The sequence below is a fragment of the Canis aureus genome, chromosome 12, assembly GCF_053574225.1.
Source record: "Canis aureus isolate CA01 chromosome 12, VMU_Caureus_v.1.0, whole genome shotgun sequence".
Classification (NCBI taxonomy): Eukaryota; Metazoa; Chordata; class Mammalia; order Carnivora; family Canidae; genus Canis; species Canis aureus.
Genome location: NC_135622.1, coordinates 30424154 through 30433470, shown reverse-complemented (window position 1 = coordinate 30433470; position 9317 = coordinate 30424154). Strand labels below are relative to the sequence as shown.

The following is a 9317-nucleotide window of genomic DNA, read 5'->3' as shown; positions in this document are numbered from 1 at the left end:
GTGAGGGTGGGTGGGTGCGTGGGGGGCGCCGCGGGCGGGAGTCGGAGCGAAGCGGGCAGGCAGGGTCAGCGGGCGGACCCGAGCGCGGGTTATGGATATTCTTGGCCTAGTTGTTGGCCTTGCGCTCCGCTGGCCGAGTGGAGGAAGGCGAGGGGAGGAAGAGGCGGGAAAGGGGGAGGGGTGTGCCCGCCAATCGGTAAGCGGCTTGGGGCGGCGTCGGGAGCGCGCGTGGGGCGATCCCTACTCCTCAGTCCCTTTCCCGTGGGCTCCCACGCCGTGTCAGGTGCCTCTCTCTCGAAAGGTGGTTTTCCTGGGGTACACTTGAGTTCACAGCCCTGAAAGCGTTGTGATTACTGCTGAATGCTTAACACGCACGCATTTATCTTTACATTCATTCTACAAGCATTGAGCGCTCCCTTTGGGCTAAATCCTCTGTCAGGCGCAGAGATATAGTAAAGAACAAAACAGAGAAGATCCCAGCTTTTTGGAGCTTGTATCCTAGTTGGGGAGACAGTAAACAAATGAAATAATTACAGATGAGGCTGAGTGTTGTAATTGGGAACAGCAAAGTGAGGGGAGGGGCCCCTTCAGGTTGAGGATTCAGGAAGATCTTACAGCAGACTGGGGAACTTGTTCTAGGCAGTGGGAGCAAGTGCAAAAAAAAAAAAAAGCCAAGCGGGGAAAGAAGAGCCTGGCTTGGGTTAGGACTGGAACATGGAGACTGAACAGTGAGACTGCTGAGACCTTTTACCTTGGTCTTGGTAAAAGGTCTGAAAATTTAGAGTTATATTTTGGATATGATAAATGACTTATGTGAGAGACAGGTGAAGAGGTAAGAGTTTGACCCTCAGGGGAGTGATATGGGCCGCTCAGGGAAGTGGCCTGTAGACTCAAACAAATTTGGACATTATCATCATATAGATGGTAAAACCATGGGAACAGGTGAGAGCTCAAGAAATACCCTATAGGGAAGATGCTCCAAACCAGCATTTTGAAGCTAGACGGAGAAGGGACAGCTTGAAAACTCTCTCAGAAGAGAGTGGTATAGAAGCCCGGAGTGTTTCATGAAGCACTGGTAGGGGTTTTCATCTGTTTCAGATGCTGCTCAAGCTCAAGAGAGATAAGGCCTGACAAGTAGCAGTTGGATTTGGCAACATGGAGGTTGTAGGTGATTGTGTCAAGATAGTTTTCATAAAGTGGTGGGGACGGTAGCCAGACCATAGGGGGCTGAAAAATGAATGTGAGATGAGGTAGATGGAGAAAGTGTCTTTGAGCTCAGTGACCACGTGAATGAGAGAAACCAGAGAAGGGATAGTCCAAGAATTCAAGCATGCCTCTGATCCCCATCTTGAGTTTCCCTCTTAGACAAATTCCTCCTTCATTGCTTCCTATTTTTTTTTAAAGTCTCCTATCAAGGTCCAACTCCCCTCCTCTTGAAGTGCCCTCATCCAGATAGTAACAGGTCCTCTTTATTCAATCTCTAAGAATGTCTCTTGCCTCCTTTCCATTTCTTCTTTCCTTTCTTTTGTTTTGACCTCAGGTGAGAGGTATGTTGACTGTACTCTTCAGCTTGTGGAAAGCTATTGGGGAACACGTGAAGTTCTTCTCCTTGTATTTTTTTTATCCCTACATACCACTTCTGTTCCCTTCCCCTTACATGGGCAGACATTTAGTGTTTATTGTATATCACTTTATTTTATTTTTTTTTACTTTATTTTTTAAAAAGATTTTATTTATTGAGAGGACAAGCAGTGGGGGAGGGGCAGAGAGAGAGGGAGAGCAAGTGGACGCCCTACTGAGGGAGGAGCCCAACTTGGGCTTGATCCCAGGACCCCCAAGATCATGAACTGAACCAAAGTCAAACAACCAACTGAGCCATCCAGGTGCTCCTGTATCCCTTTATTTTTAGTGTGTTCCTATGAAATATGTGTTGCATTATGGGTTTTTGTTTTTGTTTTTTTAATATCATCAATTTAGAACCAGCTGAGACACACTTTCTTATTCCTGTTTGGGGGATGAAGAAGCAAATGCTTAGAGCATTTACTTACTTAAAAGTTCTCCAGCTAATGGGGTGCCTGGCTGGCTCAGTCTGTAGAGCATGTGACTCTTGAGCTTAGAATCATGAGTTCAAGCTCCACAGTGAGTATAGAGTTTACTTAAAAAAATTCTCCAGCTAGTAAGTGATGGACCTGGGGTTTGAAGTCAAGCCTTTTGGTTTTTTTTTTTTCTTTTTAAATATTTTATTTATTCATGATAGACACAGAGAGGGGAGGGGGGTGGGCAGAGACACAGGCAGAGGGAGAAGCAGGCTCCATGCTGGAACCTGACGTGGGACTGGATCTTGGGACCCCAGGATCACGCCCTGGGCCAAAGGCAGGCGCTGAACCGCTGAGCCACCCAGGGATCCCTGAAGTCAAGCCTTTTGATTCTTAAATCTGAAAACTTTCCTCCAAAGTCTCTCAGTTCCTTCATCTCTCTCCCAGTGGTCCTGTTTCTTGTCCTACCAAAATAGACAATAGCCACCCGCTACCATAGTCACACTCTAGACCTTGTCATTATCAGTAGCTACACCACTCTGTCATCTCAATTTTAAATATCCTACTTCTCACTACCACTCCTATCTTTCCAACTCCCTCTTTGTTCCCTGATCCCAATAATTCTAATGATCTTTTGACCCAGCAGATCTATATTCTTTGCTTTTCCCTGTCCCTCATGTCTCTCATGTTCTTGTTCCCTTCCTTCCTTAGCTCACATTCCATGGTCAGTCAGTATAATCACTTTTCATACACTCATAACCCCTTGCCCTCTTCTAGCATATTTATACTTCCTTGACAAAATCACAACCCTGATTAATTCCAACCCTGCCTTAGCCCCTGCTTACTCAGTGATCTCAAGGGGATCCTAAAGCTGCCCAGCAGTTCCTTGCTCATCTAACTCACCTTCTCCTAGCTGACTACTCTATAAATTCCTTTCTCTCCTGAAATCTCCAGTACCTCCTGCCTGGCCCTCAACCCTTAGCTACTGAGTTTTTGGGTTTTATGGTCTTATTTTACTAAGAAAAGCATTCCAAAAGGAACATCCACAATTCACCATTTTGCCTGCTCCCTCACCTGCTTCTGTGCCTATGTTGTCTGGCTTCCTTCCTATTGCTGTGGATGGGCTGTCCGTGATCTCGGGAAAGGTAGCCCCTTTACCTGCTTGAGTGTGTTGTTCAGCAACTTTTACCATTTCTTCTGCATGATCTCTGAATAATGCCCTCCCCACTCCCCCATCCCTTGCCAAAGATGTCTGGAACATGTGAATATGGTATCATACATGGTAAAAGGGGTTTTACAGGTATGATTATCTTGGATTATCTGGGGGGCCAGTGTGATTACAATGGCCCTCATAAGAGGGATATAAGAGATTCAGAGTCAGAGAAGGTGATGTGATGACAGAAGCAACAGGTTGGAGTGATGGGAAGAAAGCAGGCAGCCACTAGAAGCTGAAAAAGGTGAGGAAAGAGATTCTTTCCTAAAGCCTTTGAAAAGAACACAGCCCCGCTGACACCTGGATTTTAGACTTTGACGCCAGGACTGAAAACATTACATTCGTATTGGTTTAAACCACTATGTTTGTGGTTATTTGTTATAGCAACGATAGGAAACTAATAAAATCTGTTTCATTCTTTCTACTAAGCTGGGGTTTTTTCCATATTAAAATTAATTTCTCAACCTTACTTCCCCTTCAACTGCTTCCCTCCCATTTTTGCCCTTCCTTTTTTTTTTTTATTTTTTTTTTAAGATTTCATTTATTTATTCGTAAGACACACAGAGAGAGGGGCAGAGACACAGGCAGAGGGAGAAGCAGGCTCCATGCAGGGAGCCTGACATGGGACTCGATCCTGGGTCTCCAGGATCATGCCCTGGGCTGAGAGCGGCACTAAGCCGCTGAGCCACCCGGGCTGCCCTTTACTCTTCCTTTTTACAGCATAAGTCCTTGAAAACCTTGTCTCCATTTGCTGTCTCCAGTTTCTCTTCTCTGGAATCTAAGCCCATTTGACTTTCTCTTGCCCCTCCTACTCTAGAAAAACTGTGGTTGTCAAGGTAACCAATCACCTCTAGGTTGTTAAATCTAATGATTGATTCTCAGTCCTTCTCGAATTTGACCTCATTGCGTACCTCATTAATTTGACAAGGAAGCATCAGAAACCACTCACCCCACAAAAAAAACTTAAACAGTAGAGGAATATTAGCGTTGGGAAAGATCTTGGTGGAAGATGTGCAGTGAAATTCCACCCTATGACAGGCCCCAAGCCCCGCTTTAGATCTAGGAAATAATTCTGTGATACGTTTCCTGAGCAAGGGTTCTGTTCCATCACGGTTGGCCATAATGAATTTCTTCTTTTCAGAAATCCGTGGGCGCCCCCTCAATGCCTCCTCTCCTTCAGAACGGGTGTTCTCAATGGCCCTGCCCCGGAAGGCCCCTCTCAGTACTCCTGGCACCCCTGTCCTCGAAGACTTTCCCCAGAATGACGACGAAAAGGAGCGACTGCAGCGGCGGCGCTCCCGAGTCCTGGACCTACAGTTCAGCGCAGACTCGCCTCATTTGCTAGCCTCCCCTTCTGGTAGTAGGTGCGTGCCTTCTGCGCTGCCCACATGGGGTGGCCGCCTGCATTGGGTTACATGGGCCCAGCATCTCTACAATGCCTCGTGGGTTTGGGGTCTGGAGTTTGAAAAGTTAGAGTACCATGGATCCTTGACAGAGTTTTTTGGTTTTGGTTTTCTTTTAGGAATATTGACATTTCAGCCACGATTCCTAAGTTTACAAACACACAGATTACAGAACATTATTCCACCTGTATCAAACTGTCCACTGAAAATGTGAGTATCTGCTGGTGTATCAGCGAAGGTTTTGCAACTTGATCACAAGGGAAATCTAGCCTTCTTGATTCTGTGGAGAATGTGCTATTGATAGTAATTGTGTGCTTTCCTTCTCTAGCTACTCTTTTCAGTGCTGATGTTTTTCAGTATGCTTTTACTGTGTTTTTTGGGCCTTCCATGCTCTTTCTGGCAAGTTACCTGCCACCTGCAGTGTATCTAGAGAGGTGGCATTGCTTAGGGGTTGATAATGTGAGTTCTGAAGCCAGCCTCTGTTGGAATCCAGTTTTTGCCATTCACAAGTTCTATTGCCTTGGCAAGTCACCTAACCACTCAGGGTCCTTTTCCATAAAATGAGAATTTGAATAGTGCCTACCTCATAGAGTTGTTCTGAGGGTGACTCCCTTTGTGTGCAGTGCTTATAACAGTGTTTGCACACAGTATAAACTCAAAGAGGTTAACTCTCTAAGTTGTCAGAATGAGGAGATACGTGTATGAATTTAGCTGTGTTACCAAGTGTTTATGGGAATTGATACCTGTGGTGAGATGTGGGCTGTTACTGTATAGAAATGTAGCTTCCTCTTTTAGGGTAGCATTATTTACATGAGCCTAGGCTGTCAATAATAAATCTTTCTGCACTTTTCTGTTTTCAGAAAATCACTACCAAGAATGCTTTTGGCTTGCACTTGATTGATTTCATGTCAGAGATTCTTAAACAGAAAGACGCCGAACCGACCAACTTTAAAGTAAGAATGCTGTTGTTCATCTTCTCTTGCATCTGAATTAATGATGATTATTTCTGATATTTAGCACAGCACTGTCATTGAATTCTGCAAATACACTGATCAAACACAGAGAAGATATCTTTCTGTTATATTTTGTTTATTCCCTGTCTTAGGGGAATCTTTGTCATTTTTTTTTCTTAAAAGCAAGTAAATATTTTATGAAGCTTGCTGTGTTTTGCTTATTCAGCAGTTCCTTTTTATGTACCCAGTGAATATACCTCTGTTTGTTGGACCAGGTGGCTGCTGGCACTCTGGATGCCAGCACCAAGATCTATGCTGTGCGCGTGGACGCTGTCCATGCTGATGTCTACAGAGTCCTTGGGGGGCTGGGAAGAGATGCAGCATCTCCAGAAGAAGCAGAGAGCCATGATGCAGGTATATGAGTTGGGATCTGGATTTAAGGGGCGCTTTTTAAAAAATATTTTATTTATTTATTTGAGAGAGAGCACAAGGGCAGGATGAGAGGTAGAGGGAGAAGTAGACTACCCACTGAGCAGGGAGTCCGACATGGGGCTGGATCGCAGAATTCCGGGATCGCGACTTGAGCTGAAGGCAGACACTCAATCACTGAGCACCCAGGTGTTCCACTCTTTAGAGTTTTAAAGAGCATGAGTTAATAAGTTTAGATACATGCCGAAAAACAATCCTTGCAGGACCTAGTCTTATTTCTTCTTTCAGATACAAGTACTACTAAAACAGGAACAACCAAAAAGGCCCAAAAGCCAAAGAAGAAGCACTCCTACAAAACCATTGAGCAGAATGTAAACAATCTCAATGTCTCCGAAGCAGATCGGAAGTGTGAGGTGAGGAACTGTGTGCAGTGTGGTCTCTGACTAATTCAGAGCCTCAGCAGCTGAAACTTGGCAAGGCTACGCCTGCCTTGCTGGTATTTATTTGCTTGCTTGGGCCTCAAAGGAGTAAAATATATAAGTGAATTATCATCCCTTAGCTTCATGGTGAAGACTCAAGGGTGTAAGTCCCTGCTTTTCCTACAGTATTTCAGGATGATTGAGTAGAAAGAGATGGCAAATCCCCGAGAATTCTGATTAATGAAGCCATTATTTTTCTTTCCAGGAACATGCAGCAGAGATTATGATAGCCTACATTTGTTGTGCATTTACTGGGTGCCCTGTGCTGCTTTAAGCCTGTGAACCAAGTTACCTCACTTAGTCCTCACAACATTCTTGTTAACATTTTCTGAAGAGGTTATCAAAGTACAGGGCTCTTATGTAACTTGCCCAAAATGATGCAGCTTGTAAGTGAGCTAGGATTTGAATCTAAGTGGCCTGGCTCCATAGTCCTTGCTCTAACAGCTATATGATCTGATAGATCCTAAGGAATCTACTTAAAGGAAGCCAGAGGCCTCGTTTATCTTTAGCATAGTTAATTTAAAGCAACGGTGTTGGTACAAGCTTTTTAAAAATTTTGCTGTTAAAAACAGTATCTCCGTGAACATCCTCGTACATACTGTCTTTGTGCTCTTCTGAGAGTGTATCTCTAAGAACATTTTGAGTCATGGAATTTCCATTACTGTCAAAAATAGGTTGTGCCAGCCTTCTGTCCCACCAACAGTGGACTTGATTACTCTTTTCTCCTACCTCTACAACATTTGTAAATGGCATTTAAGGTCAGACTAGAACTGATCACCAAGGGAATGAGTGTATGTGGGAAAAGGACAGCCTTGGGATACCCCAATCTTAAGAGTTCAGAGAGCCAAAGAAGAAACCACCAGTAGGTAGGAGGAAAACCAGGAGAGTGTGGCACCCAAATGAGAAAGTGTCAGGGAGGAGAGAGTGATCAGCCGTGCCAAAGTGGCAGTCTGGGGCTGACAGGGAGCTTGGAGAAGACTGTGGAGCTGAAACTCTGACCTCCAGGGAAGGGATGCTGCTTGGCTGGTGCTAGTGTCCCCGAGTTTGGAAGAGGGGTTCAGGACCCAGGACCCAGCCCTCTAAGGAGGGCATGCTGGTTGGTACTGGTGTCTGTGAGGGGCACACAATAAGGCTGGTTCTGTGAGTGTGAGACAAAGTGCAAATTGAATTCAGCAAGTGCTACAGGTAGGGTAGGAAGCCCTGTTGGGTGACAGGAATAGGAAAGCTACAGAAAGAAGCAAGTCCCTTCTGGCTTGCAGTCTCTCTCTAGTGCCCCCTCTTGGTGGAGCCCACTGGGAAGGGCTGGCAAAGCCCAAATACTGTCCCAGAGCCAGTATCACAGAGCAGCTGATAGAAGGTATGTTGGGGCTGAGAGGCAATAGCTTAATAACTGGTAGAGAGGTAAAGTGTCAGCATTTTTACTTACAAAAAGGTTTGGGAAAAAAACAAAAACAAAAAACAAAAAAACCCAAAAAGGTTTGGGGTGGGGGTGGGGTGGTGGAGAAGGAAAGCAATGGGGAATCTAGGTAAAAGTTACACAGAAGTTCTTATTACTATTTCAACACTCTTGTATGCTTGAAATTTTTCATAATAGGGGCAATCAAACGGCAAGAGAGGAATGAAGGCAGTATAGGCTGGTCTCTTGAAGAGTTTTGCTGTACATTTGAACAGAGTAATTGGTGGCAAAAGTAGGGGAAAGTAAAGTCTTAGAGGGTTTTCTTGGTTTTTTTGTTGTTGTTTTGTTTTGTTTTCTTAATGGGAAGATTAGCAGCATGTTTACTTATTGATGGCAACAGTCTAGTGGAGAAGGAACAATCTAGAATCTAGTGGAGAAGACAGGAGAGTTGCTCGAATGGAGTCCTTGATCCTGTGAGAAGAGAAGGGAATGGACAGCATTGACAGAGCTTGGCTAAGGAGCACTTGTGGCTTGTGAGAGATGGATGCAGGAGTGCACATATGGGAGCATTCCAGGTATTCCCTTCTCGTGTCCCCCATTGAAAAGGAAGCTGGATCATTGACTGACTGAGTGTGGAGGAAGAAAGGTAAAGTTTTGAAGAGAGAAAAAGGTAGGAGGGTGAGTGAGTGAATGGACTGGGGAACTGTAGTTTGCTTGCCAGACAACATTCAGGGTTCACCTGCGGGCCATGGCAGGTAGATTTAAAGTGAGGTCAGTCAGTGTAACTTTGTATGGTTTCTCCAGCCATGGTCATCTGTGTGGGTACAAGCATGAAGCACGCAAAAAGTTGGATTTAACACAGGACTGTGTTTTGCTAAGTCAAAGGAGCACTGAAGTGAAGAAAAAGGGAGTGGTTACGGTCGTTGCTTATGGAACTTCAGTCAGGAAAAGGAAGGGGGGAATGAGGCAGCATAAAGCCATATGATCAGTGGATTGTAGGGCATGGTGGGTCAAAGACTTCTTGGTGTTGGACCAAGAACACCAATCTTGTTGGACAAGATTGTGTTGGCTGGAAAGAGGAGGTGGTTGCCACGGGCACTTGGAATTGAGCATATGGAGAGGCTGTAGTCATGGTTATGATTCAGTTCAGACAACAGGCAAGGGAGTGAAAGACAGGAGATGTGGTATTCATGCTGGGATCTCTTGAAGCCCTGGGGTTTTCACGATGAAGCTCACGGCCATTGAAGGAGAGGATATCAAGGAACTGAGAGGCCAGCATGTTGGATGGATCAATATATGTATGATGAATCCACCAAAAACTATGACAGCAATGAAGTTGGAGAGTAGTAATGAGCCAGGAGCTAATATTAAAATCTTCCAACAAGAGGGAAGGCCTGGGGATTGGAAG

At 44.9% G+C, this 9317-nt stretch overlaps 1 protein-coding gene across 3 annotated transcripts in view; it reads left to right on the top strand.

The window, feature by feature from the left end:
- The window catches only part of NCAPH (non-SMC condensin I complex subunit H), a 42456-nt gene that overhangs the window by 8935 nt on the left and 24204 nt on the right, over window positions 1-9317 (top strand). For 2 of the 3 annotated variants that reach the window (XM_077843422.1, XM_077843420.1), the window contains 5 exons: window positions 4391-4613; window positions 4772-4862; window positions 5513-5605; window positions 5881-6019; window positions 6323-6447. In XM_077843422.1, coding sequence (XP_077699548.1) covers window positions 4444-4613; window positions 4772-4862; window positions 5513-5605; window positions 5881-6019; window positions 6323-6447 — 618 coding nt within the window. In that variant the 5' untranslated portion in view covers window positions 4391-4443. Of the gene's footprint in view, window positions 1-1098; window positions 1169-4390; window positions 4614-4771; window positions 4863-5512; window positions 5606-5880; window positions 6020-6322; window positions 6448-9317 lie in introns of those variants that run through there. The other variant, XM_077843421.1, reaches the window with a different exon arrangement.